General features: G+C 39.2%; 1 protein-coding gene across 4 annotated transcripts in view; it reads right to left on the bottom strand.

Annotated features, from left to right (window-relative positions):
* Positions 1–22143, bottom strand: part of nsfa (N-ethylmaleimide-sensitive factor a) — a 58704-nt gene that overhangs the window by 15719 nt on the left and 20842 nt on the right. For all 4 annotated transcript variants that reach the window (XM_034893643.1, XM_034893642.1, XM_034893644.1 and 1 more), the window contains 6 exons: positions 11848–11933; positions 8376–8475; positions 8244–8283; positions 6494–6660; positions 6267–6374; positions 4478–4553 (listed from right to left, as the gene is read on the bottom strand). In XM_034893643.1, the coding sequence (XP_034749534.1) occupies positions 4478–4553; positions 6267–6374; positions 6494–6660; positions 8244–8283; positions 8376–8475; positions 11848–11933 (577 nt within the window). The remainder of the gene's footprint in view (positions 1–4477; positions 4554–6266; positions 6375–6493; positions 6661–8243; positions 8284–8375; positions 8476–11847; positions 11934–22143) is intronic.

The following is a 22143-nucleotide window of genomic DNA, read 5'->3' on the forward strand; positions in this document are numbered from 1 at the left end:
CAATTTGAAATGATTTGAGCTTTGTGACATGGTGTATTATCCTGCTGGAAGTAGCCATCAGAGGATGGGTACATGGTGGCCATAAAAGGATGGACATGGTCAGAAACAACGCTCAGGTAGGCCGTGGCATTTAAACAATGCCCAATTGGCACTAAGGGGCCTAAAGTGTGCCAAGAAAACATCCCCCACACCATTACACAACCACCACAGTGGTAACAATGTTCACATTCTGTTTACGCCAAATTCTGACTATCTGAATGTCTCAAGAGAAATCAAGACTCATTAGACCAGGCAACATTTTTCCAGTCTTCAACTGTCCAATTTTGGTGAGCTCTTGCAAATTGTAGCCTCTTTTTCCTATTTGTAATGGAGATGAGTGGTACCTGGTGGGGTCTTCTGCTGTTGTAGCCCATCCGCCTCAAGGTTGTGGGTGTTGTGGGTTCACAAATGCTTTACTGCATACCTTGGTTGTAACGAGTGGTTATTTCAGTCAAAGTTGCTCTTATATCAGCTTGAATCAGTCGGCCCATTCTCCTGTGACCTCTAGCATCAAAAAGGCATTTTTGCCCACAGGACTGCCGCATAATGGATGTTTTTCCCTTTTCACACCATTCTTTGTAAACCCTAGAAATGGTTGTGTGTGAAAATCCCAGTAACTGAGCAGATTGTGAAATACTCAGACCGGACCGTCTGGCACCAACAACCATGCCACAATCAAAATTGCTTAAATCACCTTTCTTTCCCATTCTGACATTCAGTTTGGAGTTCAGGAGATTGTCTTGACCAGGACCACACCCCTAAATGCATTGAAGCAATTGCCATGTGATTGATTGATTAGATAATTGCATTAATGAGAAATTGAACAGGTGTTCCTAATAATCCTTTAGGTGAGTATATATATATATATGTACAGTTAAACGCGTTATTAACGGTGTTAACTCAAACCCATTTTAACGGCGTCAATTTTTGTCTTGCGAAAGTTCCACGGGACAAAGTAATATAGTCAGATTTGAAGTTAATAGTGTTGATAGGCTAGAGGCGATGTTTAAAAGAGGCTTATCCCCAAAATGAATGCATCTCCAAAGCCAAACTTACTCAATGTGGCAAACCAATACTCCCAATCAATTCTATCAAAAGCCTTCTCGGTATCCAATGAAATTACTACTTTAGGGTGTCTATTTATGTCTTTGGAATAAATTACATTAAGCAGGGTTCAAATGTTGAAAATTGAGTGATGACGTTTAAGATTACAGTAACTTTGCCAAAACCTTAACATCAGCGTTGAGAGGGTTATGGGGCCTGAATGAACAACATGCAGTGGGATCCTTCCCCTCTTATAGGAGAAGGGATATTGAGCCTTTTCTCAGTGACGGGGGAAGTGAGCCCAGCTTCAAGAACTTCTCAAACACAGACAATACCAGTTTTTCATGACGTTTTTTGTCAAATTTAGTGTGAAAGCCATCAGGGCCAGGGGCTTTCCCTGACTGTAAAGACTTGATAGAGCCTATGGTCTCATCTAATGTTACCAGAGCATTAATTTGCTCAGCCAGTGAGGATTCAAGTGTCTCAAAGTTATCCAGAAACTTTACTATCACATCCAAATTATCTGGAGACTCTGTAAAGTAAGGAGTAATACGTTTTAAAATCAAAAGTTAAAAGGGTCAATTGTAAGAGTTCCAGATTGGCACTTAATTTAACATATGGATTGCCCAGCTGCATGAAGATTTAACTGACGAGTCAAAAGTCGACTGGCTTTGTCACGTACACATAATACCTACCACGAAAATGTAGTAACCTTGGCCTGTGGATAAAAGATCAAACTTTGCCTGAAATTTGAGCCGTTGAAGAAGGAGTCAGAGCATATTGCCGGTCGAGGCTCAGAGTTCCTCTTGCCTGTCTTTCCTAATTTTAGTTTGATGCGATGAGTGAGAAATAATCTGCCCACTGAGATAAGCTTCAAGTGTCTTCCATAATAAAGAGTAAGATATACCATATGTTTTGTTTATAATAAGGAAATTGTCAATAGATGTACAGATGAAATCACAAAATATTGGATCAGAGAGAAGTAGATAATTTAGTCTCCAAGGAGGGCGGCTTTTACAATGGGAGGAAATTATTATGTCAAGGACCAAGGGAGCATGATCAGAAACAATGATGGGTAGATATTAAGAGTTGGTTACACTTAGGGGTAGAAAGACATCTACAAAAAATAATCTATGGATGGTGGACATGGGGGGAAAAAAAGGGCTATTGAGGGTTATTAATCTCCAGGGATCAAAACATCTGTGTTTGGCCATAAATTCAGAAAGATATTTTAAGATGGCAGTACATGACCTGGACCTGTCAAGTGCAGGGTCCATTACGCAATTTAAATCCCCGCCAAATAACAATAAATGTGTATTTAAGACTGGGATCTGAATCATCAGATTATTAGTAAATTCCACATTATCAAAATTCGGAGTGTAAACATTTACCAAAATAACTGACGTGTATTCAAGCAAGCCCAAAACAATCAGATATCTTCCAGCCCTATCAGAAAGAACCTCATGCAAGAAAAAGTTTAATTTTTGATGTATTAAGATAGCTACTCCTCTAGCTCTGGAATTCAAATTAGAATGAAACTACTGACCAGCCCAGCTGGGTTTAAGCCTAAATTGATCCTTAATGCGCAGGTGAGAAAGCACTCCAGATCTCATCATAGGATTATTCCCTCCCTTTACATTCCAACTCAAAAATCTCAAGGAGGAACCATTTCTGTACCTATCAGCTATGGCTTAGATTAGGTTGCATGGAAAAGTGAAAAAAGAAACTTGATAACATTACAGCCATTAGGACAGCGCACAAACCCTTATCAAACCTTAAATTTCCAGAGAAAAGGACCCGGTAAAAATAATAGTTAATGTAAAAACACACCAAAACATTGTAATAAATAAGAACACAGCTTCTAAAACAGTAATCTCGTAATCTTAATCATCACAACATAAGCGCAGACTGCACGCTCAAAAGGTAACATAGGCCCACAATCTAGTGCAGGCTACTGGTAATGCATTTCTCCCACCAATAAGCAACAAACAAACAAACAAACAAACAAAAAAAACTTCATCAGAGTATGTAACATTAAGTCAACTTTAAATGAGCCATCTTACCCTATCAACTGATCCTGAACTACATATTAACATTAAGAAAGGTCTTAAGTAAGCCAATAGCCTACCAACCTCAACAGTGCGGGTGTGCAAAACTAGCCAGTTGCGCTTTGCTAACTAGCCAGCCTAACAACTAGGTAACTTACGTCTAGCTAAAGCCTGTTAAAACAAGTCTGAAGCAGGAATACAAAAAAACTATTTCAAAGACCGAACGCAAACTGGTGTCACCTCACCCACACACAGATAACACTCACTCCGATTGGAAATGTTCATCTAACTATCGGTGGGCTTTTTCTGGACAGTCAAATAGTAGCTTATCTCCACTGCATTCAATACAGGGCTGGGCTGGAAAACAAAGAGAACTGCACATCCTTTTTGCGTTAACAGCGTCTCATATTGGAGAAAGCCGCCCCCTTCTTTGCAGTGCTAGAGGTATAGTCCGGAAAGATGTAGATTTTCCTGTCCCGGTGGAAGAGTTGTCGCCGATTGACAGCCCCCTTGTGACTGGGTCGTTCACAGTTGCTGTAATAGTGGAAGCAGACTATAAAAACCCTTGGTATACCATTGGCCTGGTTATCCAATAGTTTAGGTCCGATACAATTAGCTCTGTCCAGGACTGGATGGAAAGACATCATGTTGGACATAAACTTAACAGGGTCATATCCTTTGGCTCCCTCTGGAATGCCTATAACATGCAGATGAAAGGGCAGGAGCGGGACCCGGGGTCCTCCATCTTGTCGGTTAGTTGTATGTTGACAGTAGCTAGGTCTTTAACTGCCTTTTTTAGTGAGACGATGCTGTTGCTATACACATTGAGGGGCTGTTCCAGCTCAACTATATGGTGGTCTTGCGATTTGAAATTTGTTGTAAACCCCTCTAAAAATGCAGCTATGGGGGCAAGGGCAGTGTCAATAGCGGATTTCAGCTGACTGGTGATAGCTGCTGTCAGCTCTGACATCAAAACCTGTGCGGACTTTCCAGTTCAACAGGTAGCTTGAGAGATCTTACCACAGAGCCATTACCATCTTCAGCAACAGGACAGACTGCAGGTTTTGTAGAACTAGTAGAACTTTTGTCTTGTTCCGTCGACATTCGGTCGCCATCAGTGATTGATAAAGTAAAAGAAAGTCTTACAAATTAAAACTAGTGCGTTTAGAGTGGGAAAATATAGGTTTTGTAGGAAACGTATTTGATAGCATGGGGAGCCTGCTCCACTTTGTGACTCTTGCTTACATGCTCAACTGGAAGTCTCTAGGGAAATGTTTTGTGCAAATAAAGGAAGTTTATGGAAATGGACACTGATCCTGAGGTCAACTGAGTTTTGGGAAACGTACCAACTAGTGTGAGGGATGAACTCTCTGCCTTCTCAAAGATCACCTGGCTGTTGCCCACCATCAGTCCTATGTCAATCTGTCAGAGAAAACAGAGGTATTATCATAAGCATCAAATTATTTATTCATTTATTTCTCAGTTGTGGTATTACTGGTGTCCCTCTGTTCCCCATGGCAAAGAGATTACTTTTTAATCACTTTGGCTAATAAAAGGCCATCTCTTCCTTGGATTTTCTGATGGTCCTGAAATATAGCCCTCAGGTCTGTAATATGGCTATTACATTCGTAAAATAACTTTAAAAGTAGTGGTTGTACGTCATTAGCCGACATTAAATTATGTCCCCCTTCCATTTAGTGTTTTATTTCTGTAGTCCGTGTTTGTGTTGGCTTACTATTTACTTCCCATTGTCACCCTGTAACATTACTTGTGTAAAGCTTCTGTGGGTTTTATGAAATGCATTATACTAATCTAGGTTATTATGTTGGTTGCTACAACAATCTCTTAAGGCTTTGGCTTGTGACACAGTGACATTGGTAACGTTACCTGGATTAGCTCACAAGACTTCCAAAGTAGGCTAAGTTATTGTATGCAACACTTGAAATGCAACGATTGGATCAGTAACATATTTTCTAATTGTAAATGAATTATTATCTGTCTGAGCAAAACATTCATTGCAACTAAATAACCTCCACGTAATGCGTATAAACACTACTGCTTTTGTCCAAATCAACACAAACTGAAAGTTACATATTTCCACTTTCATTTTAATTTAAAAAATGCACTTCTCATGATCTTTGTGTTGTAGCATTTGATGCATTTCTGAATTTGGAGAAAATGTCTCTGAATTTTTGTATCATTGAATGTGTTTTTGGTTGAGGGTGCAAAACGTTTTGGCACCCTCAACTGTAAGCTACAGTCACCTGAAACTAAATTATTTTAACATTAATGATTATAAAAACAGGATTTAGGGTTATCTGAACACTGAATGAACATGTTCTACTACTGAACACTGCTAAGTCATTGTTTGATGTTATTTGTTTTATTTTATGCTGCTGTATTGGCAAGGACGCCCGTGTGTAAGAGATTCTGGATCTCAATGGGAATAATCCTTTTAAAATAAAGAATAACTTAAATAAATAATTAAAAAATCTTTGGTGCACTTCTCTCAGTGTTTGCACTTTTGCTGGTAAATACATTCTGTCCTTGGGGCCACCATATTAAAGTGTATTAATAAATAATATAGTATAATGCAAAACATTTGCATGAATTTGGGGTGGGGCGCTCCTCTATGCAGTAGACCGGCTGTGAGGTGGGTGTATGTGAGGATCATGATGATGCTTTAATTAATTATTCTCAAGAACCCATGAAGCAGCGGCAGAATATGGTAAACATACAGTATGTCACTCAAAAATGTTTGCCAATGTAATGCTTCTAGCCCCATGATTTCAGATGATATCCAGACCATTTGATTTCTTAAAAGCAATTCAATTTCAAGCTAATTCTCTATTAGGAATAAATTAAAGTTGCATTATGAAATGGTAACTGTATGTTAGTCCAGTTTACAGATAACAGAGCTAAAATGTCTACTTGGGGCAGTTTAGCTGTCCCTCTCTGGGATTTTCTAAAAAACAAAAAGGCTTATAAAATTAAAAATACATTTATAAACCTACTATCTGAACAGGACAGGGAAGCTAAGCTTGTGAATGGTGACACATTTAACTCTTCCCTCCACTGGTTTTGACGATAAATCCCATGCCACATTCCCCACAGGATCTGCATGCGGTCAGGTACCTTCTGTTTCTTTCCAGACGCTGTTTCTCCTCTGAGGATGCTGGCATCCATGGCCTCGATATCTTTTACCATCAAACCAAACAGCTTGTCACAGAAACTGAACACGAGCTGAGAAATGGAGAAAAGCAAGAGGATGATCAAACAACCTGCAGAGCAAAATGTATTTGGGCCTCGATGTCTGTGTGTTGTATGTGTGTGGAAAATTTTAAAGGTTTGTGAATATGAACCTGCTGGGTGACAGAGAATGCCTGGTTGTTGAACTGCTGGATGAACTCAGCGGCCATCTTGTCTGAGTCGTAGGGGGAAGAGTCAGTACTCTTCTTCTGAAGGAAGTCGATTTCGATTGTCATGGCGCCAATGCACTGCTTGGACTTGTCAAAGTTGTAGTTGGCCACTGAGGAGACAGACAGGGTCAAATCAAAAAATATCTGATAAAGAAATGCAATATCTTACATGAAGTAAAAAAAAACATTAGATCATTAGAGTAGGATGGTGACAGTTCAACTGGTGTGAGAGTGTTTTTTAGCCTTTTCAAAAACAAAAAAGAAAGCAAAAGTGTAAGGAATGGATTAAATAGTGTGTTTAAGTGCTAATGTAACACAACTGTTAGCATATTCAGCTACCTAACTTACTGCCTACAGTCGTTACCTATTATGCTACTTTAAAAGCTATGGGTTAGCATATCACATTACAACTAACCGTGTGTAATATTTTCCTACTATGTGGAAGGCTTTCCTGGATTCTTTAAAAGCTCTGCCCTGCTCTTAATTGGATGCGGGCCACATCAGTTGGTCTTCATCCGAAAAAATATTTCTCTTCTTATGTCTTATTGTCTATGAAATAAAATCATACCAAAAAAGCATCTAAGCTAAGATAGCTATTACTAACTAGCCTTACACTGCAAGAATAATACCAAGGGCCAGATTAACGATCTAAGCGCACGGTGTAAAGCGCATGGTGCAGGTGCATTTACTTTTGCTAGTTTGATGGCGGAAAAAAGGGTCTGTACGCCAGGCACATGGTTTAAAAGGATTGACTTAATGTCATAACATGCAATAAACCAATCAGTGTCTTCTTACATTTCCTTTAAAAGCCAGGCGCACAAGCATTTTAATAATGCACTGTTAAAATTCTTTGAAATGCTGCGCTATTGACTTTAGACCAGTTTTTTTTTGTTCAATAGCGCAATCAGTTTCGGCTGCCACAAGATGGCAATATCGCAAGAATTCACGACACCTCCCTGTAAGACCAGCGCCTCCATGGGCGCAAAAATAGGCGCAGGTTCCATTTGCTTTTTAAACAACGTGGGAGCATGAAGGGAAATTAACAACTGCATCAGTCTTAAAATAGCAAGACTGCTGCACAAAGTGCCACCTGCTCATAAACACTCATTAAAACTCACATACATTCCAAAGGCGCAGCAGCTGGGACAAATTGGGGTTCAGTGTCTTGCCCAAGGACACTTTAACTGCAGGGTCAGGGATCAAACCACCAACCTTCCGATTGTCAGGCAACCACTCTACCTCTGAGCCTCCATTTTAGCCTGAAAACTGCTGGGTGGCCAGTCAGAAATTACAAATCTGCTTTTGTCTACCTCAATGAGGTCTCATTGTTTAAAAAATGAGTAACTAAAGACAAGTAACAACTTTATCGCTAAGTTCCCCCTTTATGACAACCGTGCAGGGTGTTATTCTTTTTGTAACTCAACCATTTCAATTATATTCAGGCTTAAAGTTCTGCATAATTCTGGGCTTTCTGCTTTGAGGGACAGATGGCTGTCGTCACAGGTGTAGAGGCTTTATTCAGCCCGCAACAGTTCTGCACGCTCTGTGGCCATTTATGGTTTAGTTGACGCCAGCCGACCACTTTAAGCTTGATTTTGGCACTGCAGAAACCTAAAGGTCTAAGACTATGTCCATATTTTACACAGTCTATGGTTTTGTACTATCATTGCAGCAATTAAATAGAGAATTTTACCTTCCACCTCCTGGCCAATGGAGAGACCAGCCCATTTCCTCTATAATAGAGATAAGGAAAGAGAGATAAGGAAAGATGATCTGAAAAATAAAAATGAGCAATGTGTGCGCATGTTCATGTGTGTGTGTGTACCTGTGGCAGGCTGAAGGCTATGCTTCCAGGAGACACAGTATGGTGGGTCTTCACTGTAAACACAAACTTGTGATTGGGTGTGGTCTTCACAGTCACATGTCTGAAGAGGAAGGAGACAGTTGGACACTGGTTACTGTATGTGTTATTTATTTTTGGGCTAGTATATGACAACCCCAATTCATCTTTTTTTCCACTGTCTGATATGTACTTTTCAGTTCTGCATTGTCCTTAACCTCAACTTCCACTTTCATCCATATTTAGGGTTCAAACTGCAGAGCGGTAGAACCATTCTATGTTTGTCTGTTTTATTTATTATTATCATTTGTTTTTGTGCCGGCACAAATTCCCCTCAACTGGAATGAGCTAGAAACATTAAACTTGGCAAGTAACTGGAAATGGTGTGCATGTGCATGTGCTTGTCCAGAAATATGAAACCAATCGGCCACATGGTGGCGCTGTAATTAAGGCTTTAAAAGGAAACTTTGAAAGGCCATGCCCCCCACACCATAAGACTTAACATTTCTCACACAGGTGCAGCTTAATGTGTTCTACAAAAAAGCCTCAAGGATCATTAAATCTCTGCCTAATAAATGTCTTTGACAAATCAGTTGTAGGCATTTTAAACAAAGTGCACTGTTTGTCCAATCGTTACAAAGCTTGCAGGATAAAAGATAAAGAGTTTGCAGAATCAAATCATAATTTTAGCCATGTTAAGTAAATGTTTATGACTAATTGGTCAAAGTACAATACCGAGCAGTTGTTGCTCCATTTCTATACAAAGTGGGGATTTGAGAGGTTGGACTACTGTAATGCTCTCTATGTTGGTCTGAATCAGACGTCCATCTCACGTCTTCAACTTGTGCAAAATGCTGCTGCTCGCTTTTTAACAAATACATCTAGACGTGCAAACATCACTCCTGTTCTCTACAACCTGCATTGTTTTTGTCTGAAATTTTAACTTTGCGGGAGCCCAACAGGTCATTGCAGTCTTCAAATCAGCGAGTCTTTTACGCTTGGTTTCTGATGTTAAGCACTTGGATACCTGCTGGTGGCTGTAAAGTGCTCTAAAAAAATTTTTAATTGATTGATTGATATGTTTTACAAAAACGTTGGGCCACAAGTGTGAAATTACTTTGAAGTTGCTATTTAGAAAAAAGGTTTGAACCAACGCTTGGGGCTAAATTTTACTATTTTTTCTGTCTGCCTTTTAATGTTGATGTTGAATGCACGACATCATTGCAGGGGGTATTTCACACCTTTATTTTAAAGAAATATGTTACCTTGTTGCTAGCCTACTAAAAATCTTCTTTTAACAATTTTACTAAATGGCTTTGATGCTACAGTACTCTGACATGTAATTTTTGTTTTCATTTATTGCATATGTGTATATACACGTATCTTTTTTGGCATTCATGTATTGCTCCAAATGATTTGTATATGCGACTGGAAGATGTCTAGTTGTTTTGTTATCCCATATGGGTTGGGCCAAGTGTTTGGCATCACACAGAAATAAAATAAAATAAAACTAATTAACTAACTAACTAACTGACTAACTGTGCCTCCTTTATTTCCAGTTAATGCCCAGGATATGCTTTGGGAGAAATGCATGTTTATGACACTACCAGTGATTTGTGTGAAATCAGTTGATGCATAGACTTTATAGTAAAAGTCAAAACATCTGTATTGCCCTTCTGATAAAGTCTCTCCCGCTTTGTATAAGTATAATATGTGCTTTTATTCTTTTGGATAATCAATGATTCACCTATTTTAAATGAAAACAGGTCATTTTGGTGGGAAACTAATGTGAACAAAATCATACCATGAATAATATCTGGCAGCATGGAACACCACAAATGACTATACTTATGTGGTGGTTGGGGTTGGCTGGCTATGATTTTCTGTTTTTGTTTTCCAGTTCCTGTTTAGTTATCATTTTTTTACTGTCAGTTTCTCTCAGTGTCTCCTGTGTTTCCCCCCCTTCCCCTCCTCCCTACTGCTGCCAGCTGACTACCCACAACTGTTTGTCATTCCACCATCACCTCTCCCGCAGCGCACACCTGCCAGTCATCTACCATCAAGCCTAGTACTTCAACTCCGGATCCACTCACTATCTTTGCTTCATCTTTGTTTGAGCCACCCTGGTAACACTTGCCACAAGCTCTCTAAGAAAAATGTATATTTACCTGTCTCGTTCTTTTATCTATTCGTACCTCTCTTTGTGTTTACTCCATGCAGCCATTTTCTCCATACCTCACTGTTGTCTCCAGTTGGCTGGCCACACCACTTGGTTCCCTCCTCACATCTCCCTCCTCCATCCCTGCCTCGTGCCTCCACTTCCAGCCTTAACCTCTTGGACTCTCTCTGCTCCCCGGATTACAGTGCCGCCTGTTGGTTTCCCCGTGCTCCCTTGCCATACCCCATAACTTTTTTAATGTGTTTAATTTTTATTATTGACATATACTTATGTAACAATACTTATGTAAGTATGTCAACTTGCTGGAGCAATGACCTACAAAATCCTCTGGTTTTTCAGCAGCTCAATCCCATCATTCATCAGCAACATTTCTTCTTCTCTATTAGCAACATTGCTTCAACACAACGAGATTAAGGCAGCAAAAACACAATGACATTGTATTTCACAGCTGCACAAACAATTCAGATATTAAAAAGAAAATAGTGTGTGTCTGCTTTACTCTTTGTGCCTACATTTACTGGGTCAACTGTGATTAGGCCAATGTGGAAATGGCAGTAAAATAACTTACTGCTTGAATCATTGAGATTAACATTTATCATTAGAGCTGCACAGAGGTGTTTCATATGCTAGGAACCCTGATTGTCAATGAAAGGTAACTGTTTCAATTTCTATTAGAAGCTGACATTAATAAACCAAACTTTTAATTATTGCTGACTGACTGGGAACTATAACCACGGCATTGCTGTTTTTATTTAAACTATTAATAGTGTGCATTTTTCTGAAATAGATTTATTGTACCTGTATTTACATTTTGTAATTGCCCTTCTGCATAGGGTTTGTTATTGTTGCCGGTGGAGTTGGCCATTCTTATGCTGAAATCAAATTACCTAGGCGCTCACAAGGGTTCCACAGGAAATGATGCATAACTTTTAAGAATTTTATCTTACTGATAGAAGATGAGAAAACGCTCATATGGGTTGTTTTAAAGGGAAATAAACAACATGCTTTGTTTAGTTTCATGGACATGTTACCGTTGATGTTTCCCAATTTATGTGGTAGTATGACATTAATACCAAAAACCTTCCAACACCGTAACATGAAACTTGGTGAGGTTGAAAAGATGTTTTTTTTTTTTTTTACATCAAATTCTTTCAGCTTTAATCATCATTATTACAATACAAGCAAAACAATCAGGATAATCACACACTGCATTCTGGAGCCTCATTCTGGATGAATGATGGGAGATAAGGTGGGAGGATGGATGGGTGAAGTACTCACTGTCCGGACTGCAGATCCTTCTCGCTCACCACGGCACAATTAGTCAACGAAAGCTCATCTGTTGGACATCGCGCCGCTTGCATGGTCTGCCAAGAGAAAGAAGAGGAGGGGTGGAGAACAAACAGAACAATATGTATAAAATATATTGACACAAACCCACTTTTACAAAAACTTTTGTAGAAAATGGCATAAATATTCATAGTCCTAATGTGTTTTATCTGTAGTGAAATGTTAATTGAACATTTGAGATCCTATGGGCTGAGAGTTGTATTGTGCCTTGCAAGAAATACAATCTTTCTATATGTCAAATCTAACTTAGATAGTCACACACTATTTACCATTATTTACACTTTGCATAAAAAACACTTATTTGCAGTCTGATGTGATAAATGATGTAGACGGAAAGTTGCAGCCGCTCACAAGCAAAATTGCATTTATTAAAATTCCAACACAGTGTGAATGGTTCAACAAATATTTTAATTCCTCTGCTGCCATAAAAATGTTGGTTAACTGAACTTAGGTTAAATTATAAGATTAACTAGTCAGTTTGAATACACTTGAAATACTGAACTGAATTGTTCAATCATGCTGAAAATGTTGCAAACAGATTTGATTTCCCTTAGGACAATTCCGGCGCAAAATGAACCTAGGGCAAGCTAGCGCAAACCGCTGATTAGCTTATAACGCTAGTCTTTGGGGCACTAGTTCTATTTTATACCACTAACCAGGCTCAAAATAGCACACTTCTACGGTAGCATAATGTCGGTTCCTACATGTAAACTAAAGCATTGAGAACTTTGTAAGTGTACAGACAGTTTATTAAAATTATAGTTTATAAAGACATTACCGTTTGCGTATACAGACAGGCGCCATCTTGGGAAGACCACTGGTCATGACCAGTTGAACCACAAATGCCCTGCTTGAGCTACGTTTCTGGTTGCACAGCGTTTGGTGTTCAACTGGTTATGACGGTTTTCACAAGATGGCTATCTTTTTATTAAACTGTCATATATTTAAATAAAAAAAGGTACTGAAATCAGCCCGAAGGTTCAGCAGACATTTCAATGCACATCTCTACAGACTGAGCACATGAAGTGGTAACCATGGTAACTGTGATAAGCAATTTGACAGAAACTCTGACAATAAATCTGGCTGGCTGATACACAGGCTTAAACAGCACAGTCCCTCAGAGTCAGCTAAGGTTATTCACCACATATTGTTTAAATGGATTTATTCCAGTGTGGCTTTACAGCAAATCCATCAGACCTGCACTCACTGTGGACACTGATATATTTCCTCCTCACTGCATTTAACTTCAACTGTTCCTTAACAGCCAAAAAGATAGCAGTTTGCTATGTCACTGCACTGGTGAAGCTTCCTCTCTTAAAGAGCAACGTAACTACATGTTTTTGCTTGAACATACCAACCTCAAAAGATTTTAAAATATAAATTTGAGCTAAGTCTTCACAATATTGAAAAAATCTTACATTGCAATATTTTTTTAGTAATATTGTTATCACAATATTCAACAGTACTATGACACATTTACCTCATATCGTGCAGCCCTAAATCCAATACAAAAAAAAACACCATAAAATTATAAATATCGCAATGTCAGATTTTTCCAATATTGTGCATCTTTTTTGTGCAAAAAAAATTATTTTTAACAGATGACATAATTAGCTCTATTTTGAAATAATAAATCATTCTTGACTACTGCGGTAATTTTGTCAGGGAGTGCATCTACATAGAAGAAAAAAATAAAAGGATCTTTTATAATGTGAACCATTCTTTGTTAAACTTTTATGCTTTACAAACACCAAAGCAATTAAGCGCTGTGACTAACGTTACTCTTCTAAAGTGGTTATGGAGGGAAATTAGGTAGAAATACGCTGGTTGACTAGCGTGACACCATTGTATTCATATAATAATCAATCCAGGCTAACGTGAATGACAGTGACCGCATGTTGCTTCCTCTAAATGTCAGGTTTAGGTCTAGTTTAATAAATTGATCAGACTTGCACGTCACGCGCAATAGACACCAACTCTGTGTATCCAAGAACATTTAAATCAGTGGAAATGACGTTAGAGCAGACACAGACTTCTGTAGTAGATTAGTGTTTCCAGTGCTTCTAACCGTTAACGTTAGTTGGGACAGATGGACCCCTTGTTTCTTTAGGCTAACTATATTAGCTTTAGCCAGGCTGATAGCAGCCTTCTGCGGGGGGAAATGGCAGGGAAACGTTGTGATTATGTTGCACTAATCAGGTGATTTAGTTCGTATTTGCAGCGATCATAAAACACTGAGTAGTTGACTACCCATCAAAACTATGCGCATCACTGTGTCAGCGGCAGCTGCCGCCTATGGTACGTTTCTACACATGGAGGAGCCTTTCTTCCCATAACAATAAATCCTGTCACATACACACGTTGCCCACAGGGCTACTTTTCTTAAAGGGGAAGGGTCGGATGGTAATTATCATGTAAGGAAAGGACAAAAGTGTAAGTTTACTTTTCTATCAAGCAGCAAAAAAGTTTTAGTGTCAACATCGTAACGTCCTGCGATGTGACAATCGTGCATGCGCACATCGCGATGTTGATGCTAAAACACAACATTGTTCAGCCCTAATTTGAAGTGCCGATTTCTGGGCCTGAAAAGTGAAGGCTATGCATTCAATCCTTTATCTAATTTCCAGCGGGGGGTGACTCCACAGGTTGTAAAAAGAAGTCTGTTTCAATAGAAGTCTAAGGGAAAATAGTCTATAACGACAATGTTACATTTCTGGTGTTGCTCCGGTGACGCCGGTCTTCACAATACAATGAAAATATGCAAATTTGTTTTTGTACAGTATGTTAATCCATAAAGCTGGCATGTTAACAAATATCCCCTCATGCTTTGTAGCAGCTGAATTTCTCAGGCCTCCTCACTAGGAGAGTAGCCACGGGTAGAAAAATGTCTTGGGCAAAGTTCTAATGACCAACCAATCTTTTGCATAATCCATCCTCCACAATTCTGCCACATCCATCCATAGTCTCGAAGAAGATTTTGCAAGAAATACAAACAGATAAATAATGACCTTACATTTGACAACAACATAAGAAGCAAGGTGTTCAGGCTGTTTTCTATTAATTGTAAAGCCACCAGAATGTATTTTGCCGTACTGTATGTTATATTGCAAACATTATTAGTAAGTGAAAGTAACTTTTCTCAGATGAAGATCACAAAGTGCTTCACAACAAAAGGAAGCATTAACAACTCTCATAAATACAATACATCACAAAAAACCAAAGAATAACACATACACATAAGACCAGCCTAACCAACCTACAATCTAGTTAAAAGCCTCTTTAAAAAGCAGAGATTTCATCTGAGTTTTAAAGTTTTCCACAAAATCTAAGCAGCGCATGGAAGGAGGCAAAGCGTTACACAACCTAGGTGCAACAACTTGAAATAAACTGTCCTCCCTAGTTTTAAAATGTGTAAGGGGGGCAACTAATAGTCTCTGGCCTGTTGATCTCAGACTACGTGAGGATGTACGCAGCTGTATCCGGTCAGAGATGTATGGGGGTGCCTGTCCTTGTAGGGCTCTAAAAGTTAGGACCAAAATTTTGAAGTGCATTCTAAATATCACTGGTAACCAATGAAGTGAAGCTAAAACTGGAGTAATATGTGCCCTTTTACTCGTGTGGGTTAAAAACCTAGCAGTAGAATTTTGGACAGTCTGGAGACGACAAAGATCCTTCTTATTAAGGCAAATAAAAAAACTGTTACAATAATCTAAGCGAGACGAGATAAAAGCATGAATGATCATCTCCAACTCGGCTTTTGACACCAAGGCTCTTATCTTTGAAATGTTCCTTAATTGAAAGAAACTGTTTTTACAAGTTGTTTCGAGTGTTTCTCCAGAGACATGGCCGCATCAAAAACAACACCTAAGTACTGAGACTGGGCTGAACAGACGAACCTAAGTCACCAATGTGTTTCTTAATCTGAGGAATGCTCTGCTCCGGAGCAATAATTAAAGTTTCAGTCTTGGCTGAGTTCAACATTAAAAAGTTGTCATTTAGCCACTGCTTGATCCTACTCAGACAATTCATTAAAGATGACAGTTTAAATAACTCAGTAGGCTTAAAGGAACAGTAAAACTGAATGTCATCTGCATACAAGTGATAAGAGACATCCTGAAACTGGCTTATTATCCGTCCTAGAGGGAATATATACAGGAGGAAAAGAATCGGTCCCAGGACAGAACCCTGAGGAACACCACTCGATAAACCTGCAGTATCTGACATGTTCTGATTTATATAGACACTAAAACTTCTACCAGTAAGGTAAGATGAAAACCATTTCAGAGCTGATCCAGATATCCCTAATAGAGCCTGAAGTTTATTAAGCATAATATTGTGATCAATAGTGTCAAAGGCAGATGTAAGGTCCAACAAAACTGATACTGTATGCTTCGGGGCGGCTGTGGCTCAGTGGTAGAGCGGTTGCCAGCCAATTGGAAGGTTGGTGGTTCTATCCCCGCCCCTGCAGTCATTGTCGAAGTGTCCTTCGGCAAGACACTGAACCCCGAGTTGTCCCCGGTGCTGCGCATCGGAGTGTGAATGTGTGTGAATGTTTATCTGATGAGCAGGTGGCACCTTGTACGGCAGCCCCGGCCACAGTGTATGAATGTGTGTGAATGATGAATGTTCCCTGTAGATGTAAAAGTGCTTTGAGCAGTTGTTAAGACTGGAAAAGCGCTATATAAATACAGCACATTTACATTCCCAGAATCAGCAGACATCAAAATATCGCTTGAAACTTTCAGCAGCGCAGTTTCCGTAGAATGTTTTTTACGGAAACCTGATTGATATTTATCAAAAATATTATTTATCTCTAAGAAAGAAGTAAGCTGCTCTGCTACCACTTTCTCTAGAATCTTTGCCATGAATGGGAGTTTAGATATAGGTCTATAATTCGAGGGTTGCAGGGGTCTAAACTAGGCTTTTTAAGAACAGGTTCGACAATAGCATGTTTGAAAAAGTCAGGAACCACCCCAGTTAAAAGAGAAGTATTAATCATTTCTACAACACAGGGGCCAATACTATCAAAAACCTGCTTGAACACCATAGTCGGGAGAACATCACTCTGGCCATAAGAGGGCTTCAGCTTATCTAGTAGAGTAGTAACATCGAATAATGACACAAGCTTAAAAGAGAAACACGGATAGGAAAGAGCCAATGTACAGGCCTTGTACGCAGGAGGTGGGGAAATGCTAGCTCTGATATCCTTAATTTTTCCAACAAAAAAGTTAAGGAATACATTACTATATGATTACTATTAATAAGAATTTGTTTTTTTTCTTGTTAGACGATATTAGCTGAGAGAAGTTGTTAGTTCTAGCATTCTTCAGGAGTTCATTTAGAGAAGCAGTTAATTCCCTAAGATAGAGCCTGTGGACTTTGAGTTTAGTTGTTTTCCATAAGCGCTCTATTTTCCAACGTTTACTTCTAAGGCTCTGAATAGATGAACTAATCCAAGGGCAGGGCTTTTTAACAGACACAATGTTTGATTTCATAGGAGCCACTTCATCTAGAATTGTTAAACATTGGCTGTTAAAAGACTCCACACACACATTTACATCATTACAACCTCTTAGCTGGGATGGATCAAACAAGATAGAAAACTTCCCACCAACATCCTGGTTAAAAACTCTCCTCTGAGCCTTTCTCAGAGGCGGGGGGTCCCGTGGTAAGTTTAAGTTAAAGAAAACACAACTATGGTCACTCAAATGGACATCCTTCACACTCACATTTACTATCTCAAGACCTAATGAGAAAACAAGGTCCAGGGTGTGCCCCTTTAAGTGAGTAGGACCTGAGACATATTGCGTAAAGTTAAAAGAGTCAGTGATAGATATGAGGTCTGTACATGTATACATGACATGTCATCAATATGAAGATTAAAATCTCCAATAATTAAAACTTTCTCCAGCTTGATTATGGAGGTTAGTAAGTCAGTAAAATCAGTAAGGAAGATACCTGCAGGGCCAGGAGGACGGTAAATTAACACACAATGAAATATGTTAACAGAACCGACCTTAATCATCTGTGACTCAAAAGAGGAAAATGTTTCACAGTGGATTCCTCTGCATAAAAAACTGTCTCGATACACAAGAGCAAGGCCGCCACCTCCGCGAACCGTTCAAGGTGTCCCAATCACTGAGCAACCTGCAGGGCAGAGCTCATATAAGTGTACGGCTTCCTTATCCTTTTGCCATGTTTCTGTGAGGAACATAAAATCCATCTTTTCCGTGAAGATAAGATCGTTGATGGCATGCGCCTTGTTTGTGATGTAACGAGCATTAAGCAGCGCTAAACGGAGCGATGATGGAAGACCGGTCTCCTTAATAGCAGGTTGTAGTGGCCGCAAACACCTAGTACAGACACGTGATTTCCAGCGGTGTTGTGGGGCCAATCGCTGGTCAGGAAGTTCAGACACAAACTGCAGTTTCCCAACTGCAAGTCCACCGCCGCCCCACGTTGACCAAAGTGGGCAAACTAGATGTGAGCTACTGTATGGGCCACTTGTTGATACATCATCAATTATTAATCACATGTAAAAGGAGACAAAAACCGAACTGAAATACCCATTTTGAGGTATTACATTTAGTTTAAGGGAGACAGAAAGAGATACAGGAGGGTGGATATATAATAATTTGTACACTAACTGTTAAAATGAGAAGACAGTAGATATAGAGAGGAACTGAGATAGAGAGACAAAGTGCTAAAAAACAAAAACTGCAGCGCTGGCATCGTGCCCACATCACCTGCTCCCCTTTAGTCCGCCCAGACAGAGGTGAAACATAGCAAGACCAGCGTGTAAGAGTCCTTAAAGGGGCCTTAAACTTAAATGTCAATTATTACAATTTCTTGTTTTTAGTCCAATTTCTTGTTGTAATATGATTTTATCGTTCATCATTTGTCACTAGATATACTGTATATGCAGACCAATCATTTATTGTTCCTATATCAAACACCTTATATAGCTGGGCTGAAATACAACACGGACCATACAATCCGACCTGGGCTGCACAATAAATTATTTTTTATCTTGATTGCAATGTCAACTTGCGCAATAACCGTATCGCTAAAGGTTGCAAAATATCAGAAGACACTCCAAGAGTTTTTGTGGCTTGTGATTTCCTTTATTTGTTATAAATTCAATAAGCTCAATAATTCAATAATTGTTGTATTTTTGAAAAAAACTGACAGCAGCAGAACTGTGGACACAATAATATCTGTACATTTACTGCAAGTAATATCTTTGTCGCAATATTCAAGAGTGCTGTGATGCCATGTTCAACTGCTACACTGCAGTGCCCAGCTACGTCCTGCTATGTCCTGCTGTGCCTTGTAATACCGCACAGCGTCCTGCTATGCCATGAACTTCTACAAAATTCTAACCCCAACCGGCCCGTCAGACACCGCCTACCAAGAGCCTGGGTCTGACCGAGGTTTCTGCCTAAAAGGAAGTTTTTCCTCGCCACTGTCGCACTGTTGCTTGCTCTGGAGGAAACTACTGGAACTGTTGGGTCCTTGTAAATTCTGGAGTTTGGTCTATCGGGATCCCCCAGTCGGAGCTGGTTGATGTGGCTCGGGAAAGGGAAGTTTGGGGTCCCCTGCTGGAGCTGCTGCCCCCGCGACCCGATACCGGATAAGCGGTCGAAGATGGATGGATGGATGGATGGTCTATCTGTATAGTGTCTTGAGATAACTCTTGTTATGAATTGATACTATAAATAAAATTGAATTGAATTGAATTGCTTCCGCATATCACATATTTTCCTCATATCGTTCAGCCCTAAATCCCAATTTTTGACCCACGATTCATTACAAACCTGGATTCTTGTTCTCAGTAAACGTAATATATTTTTTTTCTACCACATGGCATTGTTTTGTCATTGATTACATCCCACTTTTCAACACAGTTTTACAACAGATACCTTATTTATTGATATTGATTGATTTCAGTATTGATCCAACACCAAAGATTCTTTTGTACCTTAAAATAATGTTTCCAAAATTGTTTCCGTGATTCATCAACTCGTTGGAATGAGACATAAGAATAATGGTAATGGTAACAAGAATGGACAATTCAGCTTCCAACCTGTAGGGGGAATGAAGAGGAAAAATACTAAGGTGTCTACAGTTAAGGTGCTGGTTGACAAGAAGCTAAGGCTACTGTAATTCTTTGTGGGTAACATTAGATTACGACACCGTCCAACACAGTTGCTCAGTTGTTTTTAGTATTATTGTTTTGACCATAGTTAACTCTGGGCTAACCCACAAATTCATCAGTAACGTTAACTGTATAGACAGACACCCAATCTAATAATTTACTAATAATTATCTAGTAATTTACCTAGCTAGCACACCCCTGTCTTCTGCCTCAGTCTCCCGGCGCTGCAAGGCTGCAGTTGTGATGAGAGCTGACAACAACGTCAATACACCCCTGTCACACGGATACATCCACAATCAACCCCCAGCCAGCTAGCAGCCATCCCGGTCAGCACTTAACTCCGGTGCAAACGACAATAACGGCAGTTTACTGAATCGTCGGGAAAAAGACCCAGGTACCTGAGTCAGAACAGCGGCCATTCGTAACGTTACACCTCCATTAGCGTTAAAGATGTGTTAGCATTGGATCTGGACGCGAAGGATAACTAGGAGTTGGAAGGGGTGTTTTGCGATTCTGCCTAGTTACTCTGCGACAAAGGTTAGTGGAGCTGAGTGTTGCGATTTTGGTTTTATTTTACATATCGTTACAGCCCTAGTTTTGATTGACTTTTTAAATATGAATTCCGGTCTTCTAAATTAATGCCCATAATATAACAACTTATACATAATCATTTTGATCAAAAGCTATGTTTAAAGGTTAAAGATAGCCTTTAAAATGAATATGACAAGGCAAAATAGACTTGGATATTCACACTTGGCCTAAATAGCCTACAGTATCATGAACAAGAACTACAATGAGGCAAAGCTGCAGTGAATAATTTAGATTTTTCAACTTGAGCGCAGCAGAACAAGCTGTAACCAAAACAATGACAAATCATCACCTTTTTTTGTTGTGGTAAGTGTTAGTTGTCTCGAGACTACAGGTGAAAATTAACTGTGGATGTGACCCTAGCACGTTCATTCTCCTTTAAGCTGTTTTACTCTCCCCTAACTCCTAAGGGAAATATCTAGCTCTAGCGGCTTAGTGCTTCCCTATGTCCCCCAGCTAGTTCCTATTGTTTGTTGCTTCTTGGTGCTGGCGGAAAGTGTAAAGTGGGTTTATCCTAGCTTTTTTGATTCAAAAAGCTGCCAGAGGTAGCAGTTGATGAGAGAGTGAGAGTGAACCAAAACAGTTAAGTTGCAGGTCATAAAACCCAAACAATGAGCTGAAAGACACAACTTCTTTGCAGATTCGTCACTATGAGGACCCATGTTACACAAACCACAGCAAATTGATTCATCGTAGTTATAAATATGTTGATTATTGCAGCTTTGAATTTTCACCTTAAATTTTGTTACCAGCCATTTATGCAAAAGTCCTCAGGAACACTTACAGGAACACTTGCCAGAATAAGGCAGTTCAGTGTTTTGAATCCCTATGATATAACTGGTCAAACTACTTCGTTGGTACAAGTCAAAGATGTGCATCTACTTTTCTATCATACAGGACTTCAATGCTTAATCATTTGGACCTATTATTTTCTTGCAAATATTAGGACAACAATATTCATACATTTCTTAATTTTTTTAAATAGTTTAAATATTACATTAACATTAATTTGTAAATATGTATTACTATTAATGATAATATCTAACAATATACATATATATTATTGAGAATCAAGCAAACCCATCTTTTGTTAAAAAGGACATCATAAATTGGTGAATGAAACCCATTCTCCTGTGGAATACAAATGCGATACATGATTAAAAAACATGTTAGAGAGATGGAAATATTGATTTCAGCAGGTATAGCAAAGTGGCAAGAGAAGAAAAAAAATGGAAGAAAAAATAAGGGCAGTAAGAGGAAAAGTAAAATGGAATACTTAAATAAATACAAGAATGCCATGGTTATGTTGCAAACTGCATCCCATCTAGGTTACCCAACTGCAGAAAGCATCTTGGTTCATCTTGGCTAGAAAAAACGTAATAGCATGTGTCACCACACATAACGGTGTTTATTTAAAACTCAAAGCAATGACGTTTAAAGTCTCTTCGGCATTCATGATCTAGTTAGAATCATAACACTGT

The sequence above is a fragment of the Etheostoma cragini genome, chromosome 15 (assembly GCF_013103735.1).
Source record: "Etheostoma cragini isolate CJK2018 chromosome 15, CSU_Ecrag_1.0, whole genome shotgun sequence".
Taxonomy (NCBI): Eukaryota; Metazoa; Chordata; class Actinopteri; order Perciformes; family Percidae; genus Etheostoma; species Etheostoma cragini.